This window comes from Peromyscus maniculatus, chromosome 11 (genome assembly GCF_049852395.1).
Source record: "Peromyscus maniculatus bairdii isolate BWxNUB_F1_BW_parent chromosome 11, HU_Pman_BW_mat_3.1, whole genome shotgun sequence".
NCBI lineage: Eukaryota > Metazoa > Chordata > Mammalia > Rodentia > Cricetidae > Peromyscus > Peromyscus maniculatus.
In genome coordinates, this window is record NC_134862.1 from 29,290,915 (window position 1) to 29,318,148 (window position 27,234).

At 50.6% G+C, this 27,234-nt stretch overlaps 1 protein-coding gene across 2 annotated transcripts in view; it reads right to left on the minus strand.

Moving 5' to 3' along the window:
- Positions 1-314: 314 nt before the first annotated feature.
- Ralb (RAS like proto-oncogene B) overlaps positions 315-27,234 on the minus strand; it is a 39,478-nt gene continuing 12,558 nt past the window's right edge. For both annotated transcript variants that reach the window (XM_006994555.4, XM_076547226.1), the window contains exons 2-5: positions 15,458-15,620; positions 9,376-9,584; positions 5,883-6,060; positions 315-1,861 (exon numbers count right to left, since the gene is read on the minus strand). In XM_006994555.4, coding sequence (XP_006994617.3) covers positions 1,742-1,861; positions 5,883-6,060; positions 9,376-9,584; positions 15,458-15,571 — 621 coding nt within the window. In that variant the 5' untranslated portion in view covers positions 15,572-15,620 and the 3' untranslated portion in view covers positions 315-1,741. The remainder of the gene's footprint in view (positions 1,862-5,882; positions 6,061-9,375; positions 9,585-15,457; positions 15,621-27,234) is intronic.

The window sequence follows — 27,234 nt, forward strand, 5'->3', positions numbered from 1 at the left end:
TTACTCACTGAGGCCCTCTCGAGCCTCACGTGCATGTTTTTATGTCAGCGAAATCTTTAACTGACGGGGCTGTTAGCACTCGAGTGTAATCATCTTCAAAGCTTTATATTTTAAGGAGGATGGAGATGTCTCCCGAATGAGAGGTGAAGTTACAGTTATTGCTTGTGTTTATGGTTGAGTTTCCCAGCCCCTGGGATTCACTGAAGTCTGATACCGTGGCACATCTGTTAAAAATAACGACTACCCGCTAATTCCTCTCCATGAGCATTCCGTGTGGCGGCGGCACCCAGGCAAAAGGGCAAAATCCTGAAAAGTGTATTTTGCATTTTTTTTTATTTAAAAAAGCCCATGATTCTTTGGAAGTGACACAAGATCGGTTTCCAGGGATCAGACCTTCGTTCCCACATCTGAAAATCACCCAAGCGAAGGGCTCCTGCTCTCCCCACCCAGATTCACGGTCGGCACCTAGACATGAAATGTTCACTTCTGAAAAACGGGAGGAGTGTGTGTGCTCAGTGGCAGCCCACTGTGTCATGACCAGAGAGTGGACCCGAGCCTGTAGGCCTGGCTCGTCATCTCTGTGCCATCAGAACCAGCTGCCGGGAGATGCCGACGCCCTCTGGGCCTTCCCCTCCCCGACTTGTGAATTGGGAGTGACCCGGTGTCCACAGAGGGAGCAGATGGGCCAGGGCTGGCACTCGCTTTATGTTCTGGGACATAATTCGAACTGGTCACATTTTTCAGAAGGAAGAAAAAGAACAAAAGAATAGGACTGCCTGTTCTCTGCTGACGGAGCGGAGCGGAACCCAGGGATAAGGCTGGTGTGGGAGGGGAACGGAAGATATGAACACGACCCAGTCAGAAAAAGCAAGCCCGCTGTGAGTACAGGCCTACATCCCCCGCAAAGAAAGGTCCCTCACTACACAGGGTACTGAGGAGAGAAAGCCCACGGCCAGCACCTGGCTGGCGTTTAAATACGAAGAGAACAACACCCCACTTTCCCTTCAAACGCCAGGAAGCTTGATGCAGCCTATCTGCCCAAGTGACCAGGTTCATCTTTCTAATTCTGCTTCCAAGCCACCGAGGTTTATCTTTACAAAAAAGAAAGAAAAAAAAAGAAAAGAAAAGAAAAGAAAAGAAAAGAAAAGAAAAGAACCCTTTTGTTTTTTCAGTATTACCAGAGCTTAGATTTTTCTGTGTACTTCTAAACTGTTAAGAACTGACAAGGGGTCTTACCAGAGACCCTTTTCTAAAACCTAAGAAAATAAGACGTAATTTTTTTTTTCTTTTAGAGACAGGCTCTTGCTAAGTAGCCCAGGCTGGCCTTGAACTCAGGCTACCCTCCCTGCCTTACCCTGCCTCACTGCAGGCCTGCACCACCACGCCCAGCTAAAATGAGGCGTTTTCATTTTCAAACAAAAGATGGCCGCGTCCTAAAACTAGGGAGAATGAGATACTGTGACAATACTTTCTCTTGGCACCCCAACTCAGCTGTCTGGGATCTCCAGGTCCCAGAGCTGGTGGCTGTCATGGTTCAGGGAGGGGGGGGGATTCTCAAAGCTCCTGCTGAAGTTAGCAGATCTACCACACAAAGGTGACTCCTCTGCCAGCCGCTGACACACAGACATCTGTCCCATGTGAAGAAGAAGTGACGGTGAACGCAGCTGTGGAGAGCGAAGCCAGGCTGGAGCCACCCCTGGCCTCGCGCTCCGCAGCCGCGGCTCCGCTCCGCTGGCCCGGCTCACAGCAAGCAGCACCGCTCTCGGAAACTCTTCTTGCTCTTGCTGCTCTTCCTGCCGTTCTTGTCCTTGTTTTCCGACATCTTCTTTGCTCGGATTTCTCTCATCAGATCAAAGAAGACCTGGGGGCGGGGGGGGGGGGGGGCACGGGGTGGGGGAAGGAGAAGAGGGGAGCCATTAGTCACTGACAACCAGCTCAGTTGGCAGGTTACGTACTCAGGTCTTATCGCACAAAGCCCAAATAGACATTCATTCATTCATCATTCATTCATTCATTTGAGGTAGAGGCTCCTGTAGCCCAAGCTGGCCTCCAGTTGACTGTGCGTGGCCAGGAGCTCCTGGTCCTCCCTGGGTTGGGTCACGTGGCACTGGCGATGGAACCCCAGGGCAACTGAGTCCCCAAGCCCCAGCTCCCAAGCTTACTTTTATGAGCCCCGACCCAATGAAAAACAAACTATTAACGATAAATAAACGAACAAAGCTGCGTTAGTGAAACAGCCCTCCTTCTCCCAAGGGCAGTGGGCACCTGGGAGTCTACATTTCCCATTTCCAGAAAAGCCAATGGGCAGGCGAGGTGGCTCATGGGGCAGAGCCCCTCCCCATCCAGCCTGATGACTTGAGTTCAATAGTTGAGACACTCATGGTGACGGAAGGTCCTGGCTCCCACAAGTTGTCCTCTGACCTCCACACATAGGTGACTGTATGAACATGTACACACATGCACACACACACCCACCACACACATTCACACACACACACCACACATTCACACACACACTCACACACACCACAAATGAACAAAAAGAAAAAAGAAACAAGTCGAGTCTCCGCTTTGCTCCCCACACCTCATGTGACCACAAGGGCCAGGGTGCCACTGTCAGCGACTCAGGATTTGGCCCCTGCCCAAACCCTACTTCCAAAGCCCGCAGAGGCAAATCTGGGAAAGCAAGGGATGGGAAGCAGGAAGGCAGGTTCCTGTGCTGGAAAGCTGTAGAGCAGAGGGAAAGAAGGTCTTGTCACGGCATTCCTCTTCACCTACACTCTGCCCCACACCTCCCTGCCCCCACCCCGCCCCTTCACCCCCAACCCCATTCCACTGCCAAGAGGAATTTTATCAAAAAGACAGGCCACCGTACTATCTAGACAGGCGTTATCATTTGTCAATGAGGTTTGGGTTTTACCCTCTGCGACCAGCAATTACCAAAGGGCTGATTACTCTCCAGCAGACAAAATATGCTGGCTGCAAAGACACACTGGAGATTCCCCACAGAAGCTGGAAGGGTGACAAGGAACACAGGCGTTTTTATCGCCCCCAGCTCTGAGATCTGATGCTCAGACACAGACCAAGGTGAAAAGCGAGTCTGCGGGCTGGCGATGTGGTTCAGTCAGCAGAGCACCTGCCGAGCGTGAGCAAGACCCTGGGGAAGGATCCCCAGCATGGCGATGCACACCTGTAATCCCAGCACGCAGGAGGCAGAGGCAGGCGGACCAGAAGTTCAAGGTCCTTCTCGGCTACAGACTGAGCTGGAGGCTAGCCTAGGGTAGATGAGACCCCGTCATTTTTTTTTTTTTTTAATAAAGAAAATTTTAAAAAACAAACAAGAAAGAAAAATACAAGTCATGTGTGATGCCACAGATCTGGAAAGGTTCAAAATTCAGAGTCATCCTAGACCATATAACAAATTGGAGGCCAGCCTGCGCTACGTGAATTGCTGCTTCAAAAACAAAGTAGGGCAACCCGGCTCTTCTGGTGTGGCATGCCACATGAGCGTACCCTGAGCCCCAGGCACAGGGAAGGGAATCCCAAGTGCCTCAGGCTGACCTCTACACCCCTGTTGCCAGCCACAGCCATAGGTCAAAAGTGACGAACTTGTTTCATCCTGTGCTAAAAGGCAGGGGAGATGTGTGGGTGCATTCCACTGAAAATGGCACCCACATTGTTCCTGGGCTGAGCTGAAAGTGTTTCCCCAAGAAAACAGTGCTTCCCACCTGTTAGAAGTTGCTGCTGGGTCTTGCCTGGCAGGTGAGAGTTTGTCCAGGGAGAGGAGGGGAGATGATGATGTGTAACACCCCCCACCACAAGAGACCCCAGAGACTCGAGTCCCACCCCTCCAAGGCAGCATCAGCATTTTCGTGTTGAGAAAGTCTCTGCTTTGTGTTGTTGTTGGACTTTAGACAAGGTCTCCTTATGTGGACCAGGCTGGTCTCGAACTCACAGAGATCTACCTGCTTCTGCCTTCTGAGAACTGGGATCAAAGGCCTGTGCTACCATCATCAGACAGTCTTCTTGGACTTTAAAAGATAAAAGGTGTGGGAGGCAGAGGCAGCCAGGACTACACTGGGCGGCCATGTCTCAAATGTGTCCCCACCTCCTCATCCAGAGAAGATGAAGGCTACCTGGATGCCCCAGTGATTCCCTCGGCTAGGATCTGACAGGAAGAGAAGAATAGAAGTCTGGGCACCACAGGATGAGAGTTCAGATGAGAATGTAAAGAAAACACCATCTACCATACGCGGAGCCCTGGGTTCCACTCTGACACCCCATAAATCAAGTGTAATAAGCCACACCTGTAATTCTAGTACTTGTTACATGGAGTGGTTGGTCTGGACTATATGAGACCCTATCTCTAGATAGATAGATAGATAGATAGATAGATAGATAGATAGATAGATAGATAGATAGATAGATAGATAGATAGATAGATACAGAGATAGACTGACCGACAGACAGACAGAGAGGCCAGGGAGATGGCTCAGCAGGTAAGGTACTTGCTGCCAAGCCTAGCAACCTGAGTTCAATTCCCTGGGACTCACATGATGAAAGGAGAGAGCCCATAGGCTGTCCTCTGACCTCCACATGTGTGCTGTGGCATGTGAGTTCAGAGCTGCACATATGCACCCCTCCCCATACACACACACACACAATGAAACAAATATAATTTTAAAAATAAATAAATTAGCTAACTAAGACAACCAAAAAGCAGCTGATGATGGAACACAATCCACACTGTACCCCAGGCTACGGAGAGATGTGTGGTCAACACTGACCCCTGCTTAAAGCTAAGCCCTCCTAATGGAGAGCACTCAGCCATCCTCCGGAACAAACTGGTCACACAGCCCTCCCTGGGAGGGCACAAAACAAGGAGGAATGACATCCCACAGCACTAGCCTGAGCTACGGTGCGAACTGAGAAGAAGAGACGGAGAGAGATCTGTGGCTAAGCTGGGTGTAGACACGGCCCTTCTGCCTGTCGTAACTGCACTGAATTCACAAGACCAGGATATGAAGTAAGAACCCACACCACAGCACGTGGAAAGAGAGAAAAGTTCAGCTGTGAGGGGCTGACTTCTGCTCTGAGGCAGCACCTTGAACTCTGACGTAAAAGGAAAACACAGGCTGGCGTGTGCTTGTGTGAAGCAGCCCTGGGTTCTACTCCCAGCACTGTGTAAACAGGGTACAGTGGTACAAGCCTGTCACCCCAGCAAAGGGGCGTGCACGGGGTGGAGGCTGGAAGGCCAGAAGGTCAAGGTCTTCTTTAGCTACATATGGAGCTCTAGGCTAGCCTGGGTGGACTTTGTCAAAAGGAAAAAGGAAAGAAAAACAGAAAACGGCAGAGCACTGCGGTGATACACACCAGGAAGGTCAGAGCCTGGAGATGGAGACCGGCGGATCAGAACTTCAGGTTCACCCCAGCTACATCACCAAGCTGGAGGCCGGACCCAGGCATTATGGGACCCTGTCAAAAAGGAAAAAGAGGAGGAGGCAGAGGAGAAGAAAGAGGAGGAGGAAGAAGAGGAGGCGGAGTGGTGGTGGCGGCGGCAGCTGGGGCAGCTGGAGAGGTGGCTCAGTGGTCAAGAACACGACCACTCCCGCAGGACCTGAATTCAGTTCCCAGTACCCACGTCAGACAGTTCACAACCACCTGCAACTTCAGTTCCAGGGCCTTCTGTGATCTCCTCTGGCCTCACTGGGGACCTACACTCACATGTGAATATCATCGCACAGATACAGTTACACACACACACACACACACACACACACACACACACACTCTTAAAATAAAATTAGACCCAAGCGAGTGAGACAGCTGGGTCTTGAGACATCAAAAGCCAGTTTCCAAGAGACCTCCAGAACTCAGGCTACCTTATCCACGTTGGCACGGGTCTTCGCTGAGGTCTCCACGTACTGCACACCCCACTCTTCCGCTTTGCCCCGGGCCTCATCCACCGGCACCTGCCTCCGCTCCTCCAGGTCAGACTTGTTGCCCACGACCAACAGTGGGATTTTATCTTCCTCCGCCTTAACCCGAAGGATCTGCTCCCTATGGGTGAGACATCAAGAATAGTGTGTTTAAGAGAAGCTGAGGAGGAGCCAGTGAGGCGGCTCAGGGATAAGGGCGCTGGCTTCCCAGGATGACTTGAGCTTGACCCACGAGGTGAGTGGTGAAGGACTCCTGCATGTTATCCGCCAACCTCCACAGCACGGGTGTGTGACAACCTCCACACCACGGGGTGTGTGACAACCTCCACAGCATGGGTGTGTGACAACCTCCACACCACGGGGTGTGTGACAACCTCCACAGCATGGGTGTGTGACAACCTCCACAGCATGGGTGTGTGACAACCTCCACAGCGTGGGTGTGTGACAACCTCCACAGCGTGGGTGTGTGACAACCTCCACAGCGTGGGTGTGTGACAACCTCCACAGCATGGGTGTGTGACAACCTCCACAGCATGGGTGTGTGACAACCTCCACAGCATGGGTGTGTGACAACCTCCACAGCATGGGTGTGTGACAACCTCCACAGCATGGGTGTGTGACAACCTCCACACCACGGGGTGTGTGACAACCTCCACAGCATGGGTGTGTGACAACCTCCACAGCATGGGGTGTGTGACAACCTCCACAGCATGGGTGTGTGACAACCTCCACAGCATGGATGTGTGACAACCTCCACACCACGGGGTGTGTGACAACCTCCACAGCATGGGTGTGTGACAACCTCCACACCACGGGGTGTGTGACAACCTCCACAGCGTGGGTGTGTGACAACCTCCACAGCGTGGGTGTGTGACAACCTCCACAGCGTGGGTGTGTGACAACCTCCACACCATGCATGTGTGACAACCTCCACAGCATGGGTGTGTGACAACCTCCACAGCATGGGTGTGTGACAACCTCCACAGCATGGGTGTGTGACAACCTCCACACCACAGGGTGTGTGACAACCTCCACAGCATGGGTGTGTGACAACCTCCACAGCATGGGTGTGTGACAACCTCCACAGCATGGGTGTGTGACAACCTCCACAGCATGGGTGTGTGACAACCTCCACACCACGGGGTGTGTGACAACCTCCACAGCGTGGGTGTGTGACAACCTCCACAGCATGGGTGTGTGACAACCTCCACACCATGGATGTGTGACAAACTCCACAGCATGGATGTGTGACAAACTCCACAGCATGGATTTGTGACAACATCCACACCATGGCATGTGTGACAACCTCCACACCATGCGTGTATGACAACCTCCACACCATGGCATGTGTGACAGTGCCCATACACAAACACACAAATAAATAAAGTGGCTTTGTTTTTGTTTTGTTTTGTTTTAAAGCTGGCATAAGCATAAGAACTCAGCTTTACAAGTAGCTGGTAGTGTGCCTTGGTGTTTACAAGCATATCTAAAAAGCCTGGCAAGGAACAAGAGAAATCGCTCCATTTGGGGAGTATTTCAAAATGAGTCTCTACTGGCACGGGATTTCCGAGGCTAGCCCTCAGCTTCCCCCCACCATGATCATCTGGTCTCTCTCCATCTGCAGACTTCTCTACCCCACACTCCTACAAAAGAGATGTCCACACAGGAGGCCAGGAGTCTGCATCCCAACAGGGTTTCCAATTTATGGGGAAAAAGAAAAAGGTGGACAGGGAGAGGAGAAGGAAGGGAGGGAACCCTCTGGGAATCCCAGGAATTAAAACAAATTCAAAGGGGCTGGAGATGTGGCCCACGGCAGGTTGCTTGCCTTCAGGCACAGAGCCCCAGGTTCCATCTCCAGCCCTCTCTAGATGGGGCATGATGGTACATGCCTGTAATCCCAGGACTCAGTAGAACCAGAAGTTTCAGGGTCATCTTGGCTACATAGTAAGTTTAAGGCTAACCTGGGCTACATGAGACGTTGCCTTAAAAAAAAAAAAAAAAAAGGGCAAAAGAAAACAAAACAAAAAACCCAGGGTCTGAGAGATGGTTCAGTGGTTAAGAGCAACCTGGTTTGATTCCCAGCACCCACATGGCAGCTCACAACTGTTTGTAACTCCAGTTCCAGGGTTCTGATGTCCTCTTCTGGATTCTGCAGGCTCTGCATGTACATGCTGCACAGACATACGTGCAGGCAAAACACCCATGCACATAAAATAAATGAAACAAAAACCTCATCAAACTCAAAGCAATAGCTCACAAAAACGCTTAATAATTCCAATATAGGAATTGGAGAGTAAAAAGGCAGTGTGCACGTGTACTCTGTCTCATCTTCAATGGCCTCAAAATCAGATTGTGAAGAGGACACAGTTGTGATCACAGAGGCACCTGTTCACGCTGAGACCTCTCTGTCCATCGGTCTCCTCCACTACACACTACAGTTGCAGAAAACCAGACCTTCAGCTCTCTGGAGATCTGAGACCACAAGCACTAGAGGTCCACCTTATCATCTGCTGGCTCTACCAGACTGGCTGAGCTCAGCCCCTGACGCCTCCCCGGCTCCCCGAGGCCACCCTCAAACTCATGGGAAACGTTCAGCTGACTCTCTTTACCTTTGGTGGGCCATCTGATGGGCCATCTGATTTTGTAACAAGAAAGAACTTGTTGAAGCCTGGTCTGGGAACTTTGGCAATGACTCAGACAGAAGGGGGCTGGGCACCGAGCCTGACTGCCCGAGTTCGATCCCTGGAACCCACCCACATGGTAAGCGAGAACTCACTTCAGTCTTCTCCTGACCTCCACACACTCCCTGTAGCACAAACACACACATCTGTGCTCCCCTGTACTCTTACACACTCACACAATGGTTGGAGAGATGGCTCAGTAGTCAAGAGCACTGACTGCCCCTTTAGAGGACCCAGGTTCAATTCCCAGCACCCACATGGTAGCTCACAACCTTCTGTAACTCCAGTCCCAGGGGATCCAATGCCCTCTTCTGGCTTCCACAGACATCAGGCATGGATGTGGTACACAGATAGATATACATGCAGCAAAACACTCATACACATAAAATAAATAAAAATAAAAGTAAGCCAGGTGTGGTGGCACACACCTTTAATCCTAGCACTCTGGAGGCAGGAGCAAGCAGATCTCTGAGTTCAAGGCCTGCCAGGTCTACACAGAGGCCCTGTCTCAAAAAAACCAAAATAAATAAATGAATAAATCCTTCAAAAAAGATATGTCCAGAAATCCTAAAACATGGATGCACAAAGAGATGGACGCAATGGTGGATCAAAGTGTACCAAGATTCAGAAAACCCTGTGGCTGAGTTCTTCCTCATCACGGGCCCAGCCATCTCCGTTCTGCTCCACCCCAGATCCCTCGAAGCCTCGGCCCCCCTGGCAGGGAGTCAAGGACCAGTTGTCCCCGTCAAACACACCTGAACTCGGCTGTGGCAGTGAAGGACTCGTGCTCTGTGATGGAGAACACAAGCAGGAAGCCCTCCCCGCTGCGGAAGTAATTGTCTCGGATGGCCGCATAGTCCTCCTGGCCAGCTGTGTCCAGAATGTCTATCTGGACCTCTTCTCCGTCGAGGACCACCTTCTTTCTGTAACTGTCGGCTTTGGTGGGCTCATAGTCTTCTACAAACTGGAAAACACAGAATTAAGGATTATAGCAGGCCCCTGCTTCTACATCTGAGTGCTTTAAGACCAGCTTTGCACTGGCTGGGAGCCGGGAGTCAGTACACCTTGGAGGAGACACTGAAAAATACAAACCATCCTTCCTTCCTTCCTTCCTCCCTTCCTTCCTCCCTCCCTCCCTCCCTCCCTCCCTCCCTCCCTCCCTCCCTCCCTCTCTCCCTCCCTCCCTCCCTCCCTCCCCTTCTGAGACAAGGTCACACCAGCTTGGGCTGGTCTTGAACTCCTGAGCCTTCCAAATGCTGGAATTCCAGGTAACCCCTCCATGCTTGAGAACCCTTCCTTTCTTGATAGCTCTGAGTTCATTTTTTCTTCTTTTAAGGCTTTCAACAATTAGAAGCAGTACAAACAAGGAAAAGGGGAGAGGTGGGAGCCTGTATTCATAATGAATAGAAGTATAAAAATCATATCGAAGGAATTTGGTGAGAGGAACCAGCAGGGGGCTGGGAGATGGTTCAGTGGGTAAAGTGCTGACGAGCAAGCATGAGGACCTCAGTTCGATCCCCACATACTACATTTAAAAACAACAAAAGAAAAAGTCAGAGGCCGGAGTGATGGCTCAGCAGTTACGAGTACATACCACTCGCCTAGAGGACCCAAGTTCAGTTCCCAGCACCCTTGAGTGTCTCAGAATTGTCTGTAACTCCAGCTCCAGGGGTGTCCAATGCCTGTATGAGCACGTGCACTCGCATGCACATACCCACCCAGTTACACACGGGTACACATAATTAAAAATAATAAAGATAAATCTTAAAAAATAATAAAGATAAATCTTTTAAAAAAGGCAGACATGGGAGTTAGTGCGTGTCTACAAGCCCTGTGCTGGGAGGTGAAGACAGGCGGACACTGGAGCTCACTGGCCAGCCAAGCCCAGCCTACTCAGTGAGCCCCAGGCAACGAGAGATCTTGTCTCAAAACACACGGTGGGCCATGACTGGGGAACATTACCTGGGGTATTCTCTGACCTCCAGAGGCACATAAGCACCTATACACACATGCATGCACACACCCCACACACATGCATGCACACACCCCACACACATGCATCTGCATACATGAACATGCACGTACACATGTAAACTATGAAATAAACAAATTCAGTCCAGCACTGAAAGTGGACCCGGTGAGGCCCTTATTACCTTGAAGTAGAGAAGGCCTTTTTTAACTATGACTCAAAGTCCAGAAGCCATGTAAAAAGAAATTGATAAATTAGATTCCCAAGAATGAAAGACAAGAGAGCCCAGCAAACACAAGCGCTGACAGAATGAGATGAGGACCACGGTGTGAAGCACTCTCCTCCCTAACATCCTCGGGCCGGGGAGGCATCACCATCCAACAAAGGACCTCAGGACCACACAGATGGAGAGAGGACCCCCTCACTAGCTCAAAAGGAAGTGGGGAGAGGAGAGAGGGAGGGAGGGAGGGAGAGAGGGAGGGAGAGAGAGAGGGAGGGAGGGAGGGAGGGAGGGAGGGAGGGAGGGAGGGAGGGAGGGAGGGAGGGAGGGAGGGAAGAGAGCAGGAGAAAGGGAGACAGCTATTCTGAGACACAGGCTTAAGGGGAGACATTTTTGTTCTCTGTGGGACAGGGACAGGACCATCCCACAGAGAAGGATTTGTCAACATCCGGTAAAATGAGTACTTTCTCCTCTGTTCCACCCCCACCACCACGCTGCTTCTAGGAATACAATCTCAGAAATGCTGGCCCCAAAATCGTGGAAGTCACCGTGGCACCAAGTGGCATCACAGAAGACGGTCTATTCAAATGCTCAGCAAAAGCGGGCGGCACAGCAAAATGCTATACTACTGCAAAAAGGAAAACAGGAACTATCCACAGGCATGAGAAAAACCTAGACTATAGCGTGTCCTGCAGAGGGTCACTGGAGAGAGTAGAGATCGGTAAGGATATATCCACAAAGACAACAAATTCAAAAGCTGCTAAAAAGAGAGACAGAAGCAAATTAGCCTTCCTAAATGTTTATTTGGTAATGAAGACACACAGAAAAAATGAACCAATTCATGAGACTTTAACAAACTGTGTGTATGTGTGTGTGTGTGTGTGTGTGTGTGTGTGTGTGTGTGTGTGTGTGTGTGTGTGTGTGTCAGGGTCTCTCTTCCTTTTACTTGCCACTGTACACACACAGGGCTGGCCGGCCCAGGAGCTTCTGGAGTCTCCCACCTGCACGGCTGACCTTTCCACAGAAGTACTGCAGTTAGAGATGCCAGTGCAGCCAGCTTTTACAAAGGCTCTAGGGTTCGAGCTTGCATGGTGGTTCCTGACATGTGCATGGTGTCTGCCCACGCCTGCACGGTGACTGCCCACGCCTGCACGTGATTCCCAACACGTGCATGGTGACCGCTTTACCCACTGAGCCCTCTCAGCCAGGCCCAGCACTCGAGAGCTGAGGCAGGAAGACTGCAAGCTTTGGGCTAGCCTGAGCAATCTAATGAGACTGTGCCTCAAAATACACCCCCATGATGCTCATGCCAGCCCCCTAACTGAACCCAGTGGGTCACACAAAATAGACATGAAAATAGATGGGAGACTTTCTAGGACTAAGAAGTGAGAGCAGGAAGTGGGTAAGAGACAGTAATGAGGAATGTATAATAATGTATGATAAGAGACAGTAATAGGTAATGAATATGATCCAAATAGATTATACACATGTACGAAACTGTCAAGGAACAAATTTGAAATATTTAAAAAAAAAAAAATGAGAGATAGAAGCTGGCCAGTGGTGGTACACACCTTTAACCCCAGGGGCAGGCAGATCTCTGAGAGGCCAGCCTGGGCTACAGAGTGAGTTCCAGGACAGCTAAGGCTACACACAGAGAGCTTGTCTCAGAAAACCAAACAGGTCTGGAGAGATGGTTGAGTGACCAAGAGGACTTCCTGCTTTTGCACATCTCTTCCAGGAGATGCAACGCCTGCATCTGGCCTCCATGGTGGCCAGGCACACAAGCAAAATACTCAAATACATAAAATAAGACCACATTAAACATAGATGAATTAATTTTAATTATTTTTTATTATATGCATGTGTGTCTGTGCGTGTGCGCGCACGTGTGCACATGAGTGCTGGTGTCTGGAAAGGCCAGAAGGGATGTCAGATCCCCTTGAGTTGGAGCTGTGAGCCACCATGAGGGGGCCGGGAATTGAACCCAAGTCCTCTGGAAGAGCAGCCAGTGCTCATAACTACCGAGCCATCTCTCCAGTCCAAGTAAATAAATTAGCCAAATAACTAAAAATAAGAAGTTACAGATTTGAAGATGGCTGGGCATATATACAGCTCAGTGTCACAGTGCTACCCTGGCATGTGTGAGCCTTAGGTTTAATAACTAGTACCTCCCCACCCCCCCAAAAAAGAGAAGAAAAAGGAGCTTCTGAAAAGGAGAGAGATGATGGCCCGGCAGGAAAGATCACTCACTGCTCTTCCGGACGGTCTGAGTTTGGTTCCCAGCACCCACCCGAGGTGCCTGGCTCACCACCACCCAAACTCCAGCCGCACACCTGAAGCCGCTCTGGCTCTCAAAGGCATGTGTACCCACGTCACATACCCAAACAGATACACGTAAATGTCACATACCCGAACACAGGTACACATAAATGTCACATACCCAAACACAGGTACACGTAAATGTCACACACCCAAACAGATACACGTAAATGTCACACACCCAAACACAGATACATGTAAATGTCACATACCCAAACAGATACACGTAAATGTCACATACCCAAACAGATACATGTAAATGTCACACACCCAAACACAGATACATGTAAATGTCACATACCCAAACAGATACATGTAAATGTCACATACCCGAACACAGATACACATAAATGTCACATACCCAGATACACATAAATGTCACTTACCCGAACACAGATACATGTAAATGTCACACACCCAAACACAGATACACATGCCACATACCCAAACAGATACACGTAAATGTCACATACCCGAACACAAATACATATAAATGTCACATACTCGAACACAGATACACATGTCACTTACCCAAACAGATACACGTAAATGTCACATACCCGAACACAGATACACGTAAATGTCACATACCCGAACACAGATACACGTAAATGTCACATACCCAAACAGATACACATAAATGTCACACACCTAAACACAGATACATGCAAATGTCACATACCCAAACACAGATACACGTAAATGTCACACACCCAAACACAGATACATGTAAATGTCACATACCCGAACACAGATACATGTCAATAAATAAATCTTTTTTTTTTTTCACAAAAAGGAAAGAAAAAATAACAGCTAAGCAGATGAGACGAACTGGAGAACACGAGAGAGGGTATAACTGGACTTCTTACGCGGTGCATGTAAAACGTAAGGACTAACTCAAAACAGCCATGATTTAGATATGACCTAAAATGGAAACTCAGGACACACGGGAGCAACCCTTCGTGAGCCCGGCCCTGGTGAAGGATGCTCAGGCCTGGCACCAGAGCACAAGCAACAAAGGAGAAATAAACTGGGGGCCGGGAGACAGCGGTGCTCGCCACTAAACCCGACAACCTAACTCCGTCCCTGCGGCTCCCACACTGGAGGAAGAGAGCTGAGCAAACACACACACACACACACACACACACACACACACACACACACACACACAGAATTAATGAAAGAGAAAGGATTCACTTTGGCTCATGGTTTTAGAGATTTCGCTCCACACTTCTTAGGGGCCTGTGGTGAGGCAGATGATGGTGACGCATCTGCCTCACCACACAGCAGAGAAAAACCAGGATGGGGCTGGGATGCCAATGCCTCTTTCTAAGGACACTTCCAGTGACCTGACTTCCTCCGGCTGAACTCTGCTTCCTAAGGTGCTGTAGGCTGAGGCTAAGTTCTTCAGCACAGGACCCCTTGGGAGACACTCAAGGCCCAAACCACAGCACCTGAGGCCGGGGAGTAGCTCAGCTGGTAGAGCGCTCACCTCTCACACATTAAAGCCCCTCCATCCCCAGAGCCGCACAAACCAGGTAAAAGGTGGCACGCGTCTATCAACCCAGCAGGGGAGGCGGGAGGATCAGAAGTTCAAGGTCATCCTTGGCTACACAGTGAGTTCTAAGCCAGCCTGGGCCATTTGAGACTTTGTCTTTGAAAAATTAGAGTTGGGCCGGGCAGAGGTGGCGCACGCCTTTAATTGCAGCACTCGGGAGCCACAGCCAGGCAGATCTCTTTGAGTTCAAGGCCAGCCTGGTCTACAGAGTGAGTTCCAGGACAGGCACCAAAACTACACAGAGAAACCCTGTCTCAGGGGGAAAAAAATAGAGTTGGAGTTGGAGAGATGGCCCAGTGCCGAGTACCTGCTGCCCTTGGAGCTAACAGGAGTTTGGTTCCCAGAACCCACACTGAGCAACTCACAACTGCCTATAACTTCAGATATCTGACGCCCTCCTCTGGCCTCTGAAGGCAACTACACTCTTCTACACACCCCACACATACTCATTTTTCCACATACACATAAATTAAAATAATAAAAACTTAAGCTCTAGCACCTATACAGAGACCTCTCTCTTCGAGTGCTCCCATCACAAAGAAAGCACCCAGAACACTGATAACACAGTGTGTGGAGAGGCGCCTCCCATTCCCACCTCAGCTAAAATCACCGCTGTATCAGCAGCTGGAATCTTCTGCTGAGACTCCTCCCCCGAAGCTATTTGAAAACTCCAAGGACAAATGGGGAAGTGGACGCAGAACACAGCCGAAGCGGCCACACACGATGACGCAGCGGGCACAGTCCCTCGGGAGGGCGTGCGGCATCTCTTACCTCGTCATACATGAACTGAAGCGTCAGCGCCGACTTGCCGACCCCTCCACTGCCAACCATGATGACCTTGTGAAGAGCCAGGGAGCCCTGGCTCTTGCCCTTGTTGGCGGCCATCCTGCGGGTCTGAGGCGATGACACACGGACAGGCGGCCCGGATGCAGAGCTATAGGGGACAGAGACAGGAACGGAAAGGTGGTGGGCCTTCTATCCAGTTGCAATCAAATGACATCTGCCATTGCTACGCTTTCACATTCACTTTTAAATTACGTGCACGTGTGTGTGCCTGTGGGGGGTTTGTGCACAAGTGTAGAACCCTCAGAGACCAGAAGAGGACGTCAGATCCTCTGGGGCTGGTGGGAGGGGCGGTCAGTCCTCTCAGCCCCAAGCCATTTCTCCAGCCCTGCCCTGCACTTTAGAAACATTCAGCCTGGAGAGGATGGCTGGGACAACCACAACTCTGAAGTCACTTACCCACGGGGAGCCAGGAGAGGGCAATGCTGAGAGAGGAGAGTGGAGACAGACGCCCCAAGCCCGCACCTCTAGGGAGGGCGGCCTGGGCTCAGGCCTTTCCTCCCAGCACCCAGGAGGCAGAGACCCTCGCGGTCTCAGCACCCAATGGGGGGCGGCAGGCGAAGGCCTGGGGCTCGGTGGCCTGGTAGTCTAGTCTACTGTGTGAAGTTCCAGACAGTGAGACTGCCTAAAAGTAGAGGGCGCCTGAGGAATGACACTCAAGGCTGTCTTCCGGCCTCCCCATCTCCCACCTCCCCATCTCCCACCTCCCCATCTCCCCATCTCATCTCCCACCTCCCCATCTCCCTCCTCCTACCTCCCCACCTCCCCCTCCTACCTCCCCAACTCCCCACCTCCCCATCTCCCACCTCCCACCTCCCCATCTCCCACCTCCCATCTCCCACCTCCCATCTCCCACCTCCCATCTCCCCCCTCCTACCTCCCCACCTCCCCATCTCCTCCTCCCCACCACACACACCAGTTTTAAAATGACAACAGCCCCCACAGAGCCTCCCGAAGGTGAAGCAGGTGAACTGTTCAAGTTTCTATTCCCGAGTCAAACAGGCGCCCCGGGGGACAGTCCGGGGACTTCAATCTGCAGCTCTTTACTCTGACCTCTCTCCTTACTCACGTGCCTCTGCTCCCTGCCACCACTAACACACACATACACGGGTGTGCGTGCACACGTGACTATCCAAGGAAGACTCAGAGGTGAGGCAACCTCTCATTTGAAAAACCGAGACTCCAAAGGAACCATCTTTAAGTAAAGAGCGGATTAGAGGGCTGGTGACATGGTTTAGCAGATAACAACGCTTGTCACCAAGCAAGACAACGTGAGCTCAGTCCCCAGGACCTGCACAGTTGAAGGAGACAACCAATTCCCACAAGCTGTTTTCTGATGTCTGCACATGTACTGTGGCATGGGTATACCCTCGATACACAAAATAAGCCTTTTTTTTTTTTTAGAGAATAGATTAAGGGGCTGGAGAGACGGCTCAGTGGTTAAGAGCACTGGCTGCTCTTCCAAAGGTCCTGAGTTCAATTCCCAGCAACCACATGGCAGCTCACAGCCATCTGTAATGAGATCTGGTGCCCTCTTCTGGCCTGGAGGGAAACATGCAGGCAGAACTCTGTATACATAATAAATAAATAAATCTCAGAGAGACAGAGAGACAGAGAGACAGAGAGACAGAGACAGACAGAGAAGAGAGACAGAGAGAGACAGAGAGAGACAGAGAGAGAATGAGAATAGATTAAAAGAGTCAGGTCTGGTGGTGCATGCCTTTAATCTCAATACTCTCTGAGTTTGAGACTAGCCTTGTTTACAAAGTGAGCTCCAGGCCATCCATAGTGAGAACCTGTCTCCCGAAGTAAGGAAGTGGGGAGGGGGAGGGAGACGGAGACACAGGGACGGGACTGGACTGGAGAGATGGCTCAGCAGTTAAAAGCACTGCCTGATCTTCTGGCAGACCCGGGTTTGATTCCCAGCACCCACAAGGGGGCGCACAGCTGTCTGTAACTCTAGTCCCAGGGGATCTGATGCCTCTGCAGGCACCAGGCAAGCACACAGTACACAGACACACAAGCAGGCAAAACACCCACATGCATAAAACAAATTTTAAAAAAATTTTTTAGGCAGAGCCAGGCGGATCTCTATGAGTTCGAGGCCAGCCTGGTCTACAGAGTGAGATCCAGGAAAGGCACAAAGCTACACAGAGAAACCCTGTCTCAAAAAAACAAAAAAAAACAAAACAAAACAAAACAAAACAAAAAAGGCAACCAAGAGGCTCCTTGATCACCAGAGCCCCAGCTGCAGGGGAGTTTTCCCTAAAAAGCTGCGGCCACAGCCAAGCAACCACCACACAAAGCGTGCTATGGCCTGAGACCCACGGAAAGCCGCAGAACCTCTCTGCGAAGGGGGCTAAGCTCACGGCTGGAGTCAGCACACACTCGCCATCCCAGCCTCCAGCACCAGGGAACCAACAGAAGTCAGCACACACCCACAGAGGGCTTCTCGGACACGGGTCATAGAACATGGTCTGATCACCTCTAGAGACAAAAACAACCCCTGAGGAAACGGACGTCATTGAAAGACCTGATGGACGAAGCAGGAGTAATAATCCCAGCACACCAGAGGGCAGAGGAAAAAACCTTCAGCATGTAAACCCTCCAAGGCTAGCCTGGGGTACATATGACCCTGTCTCAAATGTAAGAAAAAGAAATTCAAGTCAGGTGGACTTTAAAAAGAATTACTCAGAATGCCTAAAACACTGTGTATGCAGGTATAGTGTGAGTGTATGTGTGTATGTGTGCATATGTGTGTGCATGTATATGAACAGTATGTGTTTGCATGTGTATATCTGTGTGTATAGCATGTCTCTGTATGTATAGTGTGTGCATGAGTGTATGTATAGTGTGTATGTGTGCATGTGTATATGCATATGTATGTATACAAGTACATGTATATAGTGTGTTCATGTGTGTATAGTGTGTGCATGTGTGTATGTGTTTGAGTGCATGTGAATGTATGTATATGCATATATATGTGTGTTGTGGTATAGTATATGTGGATATATATAGTATGTGTGGTGTATGTACAATATGGGTAGTGTGTTTGTGTGTATATAGTATGTGTATGCATGTATTGTAGTATGTGCATATGTATAATATGTGTATATATAGTATATGTATAGTGTGTATATGTGTTATAGTGTGTGTATAGTGTCTGCGTGAGTTTGTATATGTACGTACACGTGTGTGATAGAGCGTGTGTGTGTGTGTGTGTGTGTGTGTATGTGTATAGTGTGTGTGCACAGTATGTGGAGGCCAGAGGTTGACATCAGGTATTTCTGTAGTTCTCCATCATGTTTTTTTAAATTATGTGTATGCCACAAATACGTGGGTGCCCTCAGAGACCAGAAGAGGGCATCTGATCCCCTAGAGCTGGAGTTTGGGGCAGTTGTGAGCCGCCCCACCTGGTGTGGGAACTGAGTGGGGACCTCTGTCTGGGACAGCAGCAAGTGTTCCTAACTGCAGAGCCAGCTCCTTGGCTCCTCAGCCTTTTTAAAAAATATTTTTACATTTTTCAGGCAGGGTCTCACTCTGTAGCCCTGACTGGCGTGGAACCATTATGTAGACCTGGCTGGCCTTGAACTCACAGAGATCCCCCTGCCTCTGCGTCTGTCTTAGTTACTTCTCTATTGCTGTGATAAACACAATGACCAAGGCAATTTATAGAATGAAGGGTTTATTTGTCTCACGGTCCTGAGGGATGAGTCCTTCATGGCAGGAAGCAGAACAGGGGCTGGGACAGAAGGTGTGGCTCACGGCCTGAACCACAGGAGGAGGCAGACAGTGTGAACTGGAAAGGGCGCACGCTTATGTTTGTTTGTGTTTCAAGACAGGATTTCTCTGTGTAGCCCTGGCTGTCTTGGAACTTGCTCTGTAGATCAGGCTGGCCTTGAACTCACAGAGATCCATCTGCCTCTGGCTCCTGGGATTAAAGGCTGAGTCCCCACACTTGCCTACTCTCCTTCATCTTTTGAGACAGGGTCTCTCACTGAACCTGGAGCTCACTGTTTCTACTAAGCTGGCTGACCAGAAAGCTCAAGGGAGCCGTCTCCACCACCCAAGCATTAGCCGGCCACGTGGCCACTGTGCCTAGCTCTTACAAGTGTTCTAGAATCAAAATGCCGGCCGGCCTTCACCCCTGCACAGAAATCCTATCTAACTGAGCCAGCTCCCAAGCTGTGTTCTTTGTGGGCATTGTTTCGTTTGCTGGAGCGATGTTGGTTTTTGTTTTCTTTTGTGACAGGGCTTCACTGTGTCACTCAGGCTGGCCTGGAACTCAGGATTCTCCCCCCTCAGCCTCCTGAGTGCTGGATTACAGGCATGCGCCACCACACCCGGCCTGATAGTCACGGCTAACTGCGTGTTTCTGGCTAGTATCTCCATCTACACATTCTTGTGTGGAGAGCCTTTGAGGTTGCATGCCTAGTTTTGCGAGCTATTTTCCAGGTTCTTGAAAATCTGTTTTTGAAACCAGGCAGCCTGAACATAGCTTGTTTTCTTGATGACTTGGGGTCCCCGGGCATTGGTGTTGGCTCCAGGCAGGGTCTTGGGCTGCTCAAAGTCAAGGCGCAGACATGTTCGCTCCTTCTTCTCCCCCTGCACTTCTCCAGGCTCCTGCCCACACCAGGCATCGCCCTACTCCCCCCTGCGCTAATTATGTGCTTTTTAATGAGTGAGCTAAGCAATTAACTAGATAATTAAGCACATCTGAGCGGGGATAGAAATAGAAGGGATGGGGGTACAGGCGCCCCACAAGGCTGAGATTCAGGAACTTGAAGATACCATTGGCCTCGTTTACAGCCATCAACCGTTTCTGGCAGAGCTGAGGCTGGCAAAAGGGGCTGGAGCTCCCACACCACCTAAGTGTCCAATCCTTCTCGGTCAACCTTATTTCTGTGAACTTGATGGAAATGAGCCAACATGTGTCCGGGCTGGGGTGAGGGCAGGGTCCTTTCAAACACCCGCAGACACCAAGTTATACACTACATATATGCACTTAGTATGCATGTGTGGTATGTGTGTGTGTGTGTGTGCCCGCGCTGTACTTCTTAGTGTGGGGTGTGCACAGACACACATGCACAGGTCTGTGAAGGTGAGAAGTGAACATCGGGTCTCTTTCCTCAGCCATCTGCCACCTTTACTTTTAATTTTTTTCTAATTACAGGAATGCCTTCTCTGTGTGTGCACGTGTGCACACATGCCACAGCACATGTGTGGAGATGAGAGGGCAGCTCGTGGGAGTTGACTCTCTCCTTCCAGCATGTGGGTTCCAGAATCTGGGAGGCAAGCCTGGCAGGAAGCCATCTCACCAGCCCCGCCTTAGTTTTTGGGCAGGGTTTCCTGGTGAACTTGAAACGAACGTCAGGACCCTGTGTCTGCGTGCCCCAGTTCTGGGGTCACAGGTGCACCCAGCCACGCCTGCCTCCCCTGAGAGTCTGGAGACCTGACTCAGGTTCTCGAGTGCATGGCAGACACTTACCGATGAGAATTTCCCTAACACCCCTCACCCCTGGGTTTTGTCTGTTTTTGATTTGTTTTAAGTAAAGTCAATTTCTGTAGGAAATAATCACCAATGAAGTCTTTTCTGCAATCACTGGAGACTGAATGAAGCCTTTGCTCCAAGTCTGGGATGCGGCTCAGTCCATGCAGAGCCGGCCTGGCAGTCCGGGTATGGTCCCCGCACCACATAAACTTGTATGGAGGCACACACCTAATAATCCTTGCGCTCTGGGGTGGGAGCTGAAGTTCACACCTACCTCAGCTGCACAGGCAGTGTGAAGCAGAATGAGACGCATGAGATCCATGAGATGCGGTCTTTTCCCCTCCCACCTCTTAAATCAGGTGGGAGCACATGCATACGAGTGTTGGTGTCCACAGCAGCCAGGGGCACCAGATCCCCTGAGCCGGAGTTACAGGCAGTGTGAGCCACCGTGTGGGCGCTGGGAAGATGTGCCGCCAGCCTCCTCGCCATCCCTCCAGATCTAGTTTGTGTTGCTTTACTTGCAAACTTACTTGTGGCCAAATGTCTGTCACTCCTGACACATCCACCTCCTGGCTCTAAGGATAAGAAGCGGTTCCCTGTTTAAACCACACATAGTCCATTTACTGTGGCTGGCTTTGCCTTTATTTTTGCAGGTAACCCTTCCAGAAACACAACCTTTGCCTTTAAAACAAAACACCATCATCTGACCATTCAAATGAGCCCCGAAATGACTAGAGAACGTAAGAATAGGTATCTAAGAACACACACACACACACACACACACACACACACACACACACACACGCACGCACTAAAGAAACTGAAAAAGAAAAGACTAGTTCAAGAAAGAACCAACATTGCTGGCTGCTAAACCCACAGACAGAATGAAGGAGGAGAAGGAGGAGGAGGAGGAGGGGGAGGAGGGGGGGAGGAGGAGGGGGACTGGGGGCCTGGTGAGGGCAGCACTTGCTGCTCTTCCAGAGTTCAGTTCCCAGCACTCACATCAGTCAGGCAGCTGTGAGCTCAGAGAAGCCAGCATCCTCTTCTGGCCCCCAGGGCACCTGCACACACGTCATCTACTCCCTCACAAGTATACATGAATAAAAATCTTTTCAAATAATAATAAATAACATTTAAAAATAAAAGATACCTGCATGGTATCAGTTATCCTAAGCCTATGGTATATCTCACAGAATCACTTTCTTAAAAACCATCACATTTGTTTTACTGTGGTTTGGCGGTAAGGCCTACGAGTATGTGTGTGCCATGGAGTCAGAGAACAACTTGCAAGAGATGGTTCTTTCCTCCCCCAGAAGGGACTTATGGATCAAACTCAGGTCCGTTTTTGGTTGGTTGGTTGGTTGGTTGGTTGGTTGGTTGGTTGGTTGGTTGGTTGGTTTTCTGAGACAAGGTTTCTCAGTGTAACCCTGGCTGTCCTGGAATCACTATGCAGACCAGGCTGGCCTCAAACTCACAGAGATCCACCTGCCTCTGCCTTCCCAGTGCTAGAATTAAAGGGGTGTGCCACCACCACCCAGCACCCTTTACTTCTCGATTATAGAGAATAAAGTTAGTGAGCATGGGATGGCAAAGTTGGATAATACTTTGATTAGCAGATCAAAATTAGCATGACCAGTGTAGGGCCGGCAGGCATCTTGAGCCTCCGCTATGTTCTGAGAAGGACATTTAACCATAAGGACACATCAAAGAAGCCCTGCTTTAAAAATGCTGCTGGTTCTACAGAACTGAAAATGTTCCAGTTAAAGCGAACGGAAGAGACTTTTAGCTGAAGGCAAAGCATGATCCTAGACTCACGTGACAAGAAGCAAGTCCTGCAACCTGCCTCGCATGTGGTGCTCACCTGCAGCCTCAGTGTTCCTGACCCCGTCAAGGCTCTCCGTACAACACTCGACAGAGAGGGTGCTGAAGTTCGCAGGAAACACAGCCCGCCCTCGGACAGCCCCTAAGGCGACTGCTCCGGCAGCTTTGTCCACGAGAGCGTGGTCCTCTTCAAAGGCCCAAGGAGCCAGCTCTGCCACGATCACCGGAGCAAAATCACAGGACGGGAGGGACAGCGTTTAAAAGCAAGAACTAGGGGCTGATGGCCGACCAGTTAAGCGCCTGCGCACAAGCAGAGGCATCTAAGTTCAGATCCCCAGGACCCACATAAAGCTGAGTGCAGCAGCCCACACTGGTCACCCCAACACTCCATGTGAGACGGGAGGCAATGGGAGGGGAATCCCCAGCAGCACACAGGCCGGCTAGCCTGGAGTATGCAGCAGCGAACAAGACCCTGCCTGCCTCAAACACAGTGGGGGGGAAGAACTGGCACCCAAGGGGTCCAGTGACTTCTCAGACACCGTGGCACATGCCCAAATGAACACACTCGGTCTACACTCTCTCTCTCTCTCTCTCTCTCTCTCTCTCTCTCTCTCTCTCTCACACACACACACACACACACACACACATACACACACACACACACACACACACACACACACACACACACACACGTATGGAGAAATGGAAACTTTTAGCAAAGATAAATCCCACATGCTGGGATGTAAGTGTGCAAGAAAGTGATTTTTTTTTTGTTTTGTTTACATACAATGCAATAATCTGGAAAAGATCCACTAACTGGAAATACTTGTATAAATCATGAAAGAGCCAATGTTTAGAGTATACAGCTATTACAGAGAACGGAAGATCCCTACCTACTGTCCTGGGAAACGTCCAGGATGTACCACTAAGTGAGAGGTGGGGGTGGGAAGCAAGCTGCAGGAAACATAAGCTGTGATGTCATTGTTTGAAAAAATCTGGGGGCTCCGCAGTTGAGGGTGCTTGCTGCTCCGCACGCTGGAGTTCAGTTCCCGGAACCCACCTTGAGCTGCTTACAACCACTTACAACACTCGTTCCAGGGCATCTAACAGCCTCTCCTGGCCTCCTTGGGCACCTGGACACACATGCACGCGCGCGCGCGCGCACACACACACACACACACACACACAGACAAACAAACATGCAGAATTAAAACTAAACCTATTTTCAAAGGTCTGTCTGTGGGGGCTGGAGAGACAGTTCAGTCAGTAAAACGCTAACCATACAAGCGTGAGACCCCGAGTTTGGTCCCCAGCACCTAATCCCAGCACTGGGTGGGAGTGAAGACAGAAGGACTCTGGGGCTCCCTGGCCGGCCAGCCTACCTCCTCAGCAAGCCCTTGGTCTCACTGAGACCTTCTCTCAAAACACAAGGTGGGTGACCCCTGAGGGACACCAGAGATTGACCTCTGGCCTCCACACACATATGCTCTTGCACACACAAGTGCGCACACACAAAAATGTGCGTAAACACACACACAGAAGGAAATATGAAAAGTCTGCACAAGTGTGCAGGGCCTGAGTTCGAATCCCCAGAAGCTGTGTAGAAAGCTGGGTGTGAGCAGGACGGTGGTGGTGGTGCACGTCTTTAATCCCAGCACCCGGAAGGCAGAGGCAGGCAGAGCTCTGTGAGTTCAAGGCCAGCCTGGTCTACAGCGTGAGTTCCAGGACAGGCTCCAAAGCTACACAGAGAAGCCCTGTCTCGAAAAGCAAAAAAAAAAGAAAAAAGAAAGAAAGAAAGAAAGAGAGAGAGAGAGAGAGAGAGAGAGAGAGAGAGAGAGAAAGAGAGAAAGAAAGAAAGAAAGAAAGAAAGAAAGAAGGAAGGAAGGAAGGAAGGAAGGAAGGAAGGAAGGAAGGAAGGAAGGAAGGAAGGAAGGAAGGAAGGAAAGAAAGAAAGAAAGAAAGAAAGAAAGCAAGCAAGCAAGCAAGCAAGCAAGCAACCAACCAAGCTGGGTGTGTAGCATGAGCACCTCTAATCCCAGCCGCCCTATGGGGAGTTGGAAGGCAAAGGGGGAAATCTCCAAGCTCCTGGGACAGCTAACTTGAGCGCACAGCGGGGAAACAGTGGAGAATGTGGAGGGTGAGGGCCGGCGCCCAGGCTGTCCTCTGGCTCCCTTCCACATGCGTGCTGCACTCACACAAAAACACACGGTACTGAATTTCAAGCTACCCTGTGGTAAGTGAATGCCAAGGCAAATTCCCTGTCCGTGCTGGCTGGTCTGTGTCAACTTGACAGGAGCTGGAGTCACCTGAGAGGAGGGAGCCTCCACTGAGGAAACGTCTCTGTGAGGTCAGGCGGCAGACAAGCCTATGGGGCATTTTCTTAATTAGTGATTCATGAGGGAGCGCCCGGCCCATGGTGGGGCCATCCCTGGGCTGCTGGTCCTGGGTTCTATTAGAAAACAGGCTGAGCAAGCCATGGGGAGCAGGCCAGTAAGCAGCTCCCCTCCACGGCCTCTGCATCAGCCCTGCCTCGGCTTCCCTCAACGGACTGTGATTCAGGGCACATAACGCTGTCCTCCCCAAGCTGCTTCTGGTCGTGGTGTTTCATCACAGCCATAGTCACCCTAACTATGACAGTTTTTAAGTTTTATTAGACCACTTCCTGTTGCAACCAAATTATGACCATCTCACCTGGAATGAGTCTCACGGATGAGTCTCTCTCTCCTCAAACAGCCTGCTCCAACAGGACATAGTAAGACTGCTTTACCCCAAGTGACACTGCATAACTCGAACTCGGGGCTGGGGAGAAGGCTCTGCTCACAGTGCAGTGTCTGCCGTGCATGGGAACCTGCACTCAGATCCCCAGCAACTCCGCTCCAACAACACATTCCGTGACCCCAGCACTGGGAGGGTGTGGACAGGCGACCCCCAGAGCCAGCCTAGCTGAACTGGAGAGCCCCAGCTTCTATGACAGACCTTAACTCAAAAACTTAGATGGAGAGCAACAGGAGATATCGACTTTGGCCTCTGACCTCCACACGGGCATGCACAGGCACGCACATCCAGACACACACCACACACACACACACACACACACACACACACACACACACACACACTAGATAAAAAGATAATGTTTTACAAGCACTCTGTTCATTACCTTGAAGGAAACAACTCACTATTTTAGAAACTCGGGACTCAGAAGGTGGTAAAGGAGCAGGAGTTCCAGGCCAGCCTTGGAAACTTACCGAGGTCCTGTCCCCAAACAGAAAGGAAGACAGGAGGGGGGAGGAGGGAGGGAGGGAGGGAGGGAGGAGGGACGTGAGGGGGGACGGAGGGAAAGGGGAGCGGGGAAGAAAAGCAGGTTGGCTCGCTCATCAGGAACATGCCCGAGTTCAGTTCCCAGCATGCATGTTGGGTCGCCTGTAACTCCAGCTCCAGAAGCTCCAAAACCATTCTCTGGACTCCACTGGCACCTGCACACACACACACACACACACACACACACACACACATACACACACTAAAAATAACCCCCTTTTTGTTTTAAAGGAAGGAAACATAAAGTGGTGGATGTGTCTGGGGCCACCTGGGGAATTCATAAGGAAACACTAAAATCTAAAGGAGACACCACCCCCGGGAAGGCAGCCGAGGTATCACCGCTGCTGCGCGGGGTATCACCGCTGCTGCGCGGTTACTCTGGCGGCTGAGCCAGGCCCTGGCCTCGCCTCCACTCTGTCCCCCTCGCCCTGCTGACTCTGCCTCTCGGCCTCACTTGAAGCGCTTGTGATTTACAGCTGCCAGTCTGTGGACTCTGGTGGCCTGGGAGCATGCTGCCTGTTCGGTGTCTTCAAAACATTCCATTTTGCGTTCGCTTTTTAAAGACGTTTACCGCTAATTATGTGTCTATGTGAAGAAGGGGGTGAACACAGGAGCGCAGGTGCCCACAGCGGCCAGAAGAGGGCGTCGGGTGCCCTAGAGCTGGAGTTCCAGGTGGTTGTGAGCCGCTCCGTGTGGGTGCTGGGAACTGAACGCAGGCCCTCTGGAACACTGAGCCACCTCCCCAGACCTCAAACATTTAATTACTAACTTTTTTTTTTTTTTTTTTTTGGTTTTTGAGACAGGGTTTCTCTGTGTAGCTTTGTGCCTTTCCTGGATCTCGCTCTGTAGACCAGGCTGGCCTCGAACTCACAAAGATCCGCCTGCCTCTGCCTCCCGAGTGCTGGGATTAAAGGCGTGCGCCACCACGGCCCGGCAATTACTAACTGGAGATGGCGCCTTTCTCAGCATTTATGGAATATTCTAGTGAAATCGTAAATGCTGAGAAAGGCGCCATCTCCAGGTCAGTGCCATGTGAAGGCAGGTCAGGGTCCTGGTTCTTAAAGGAAGTGTC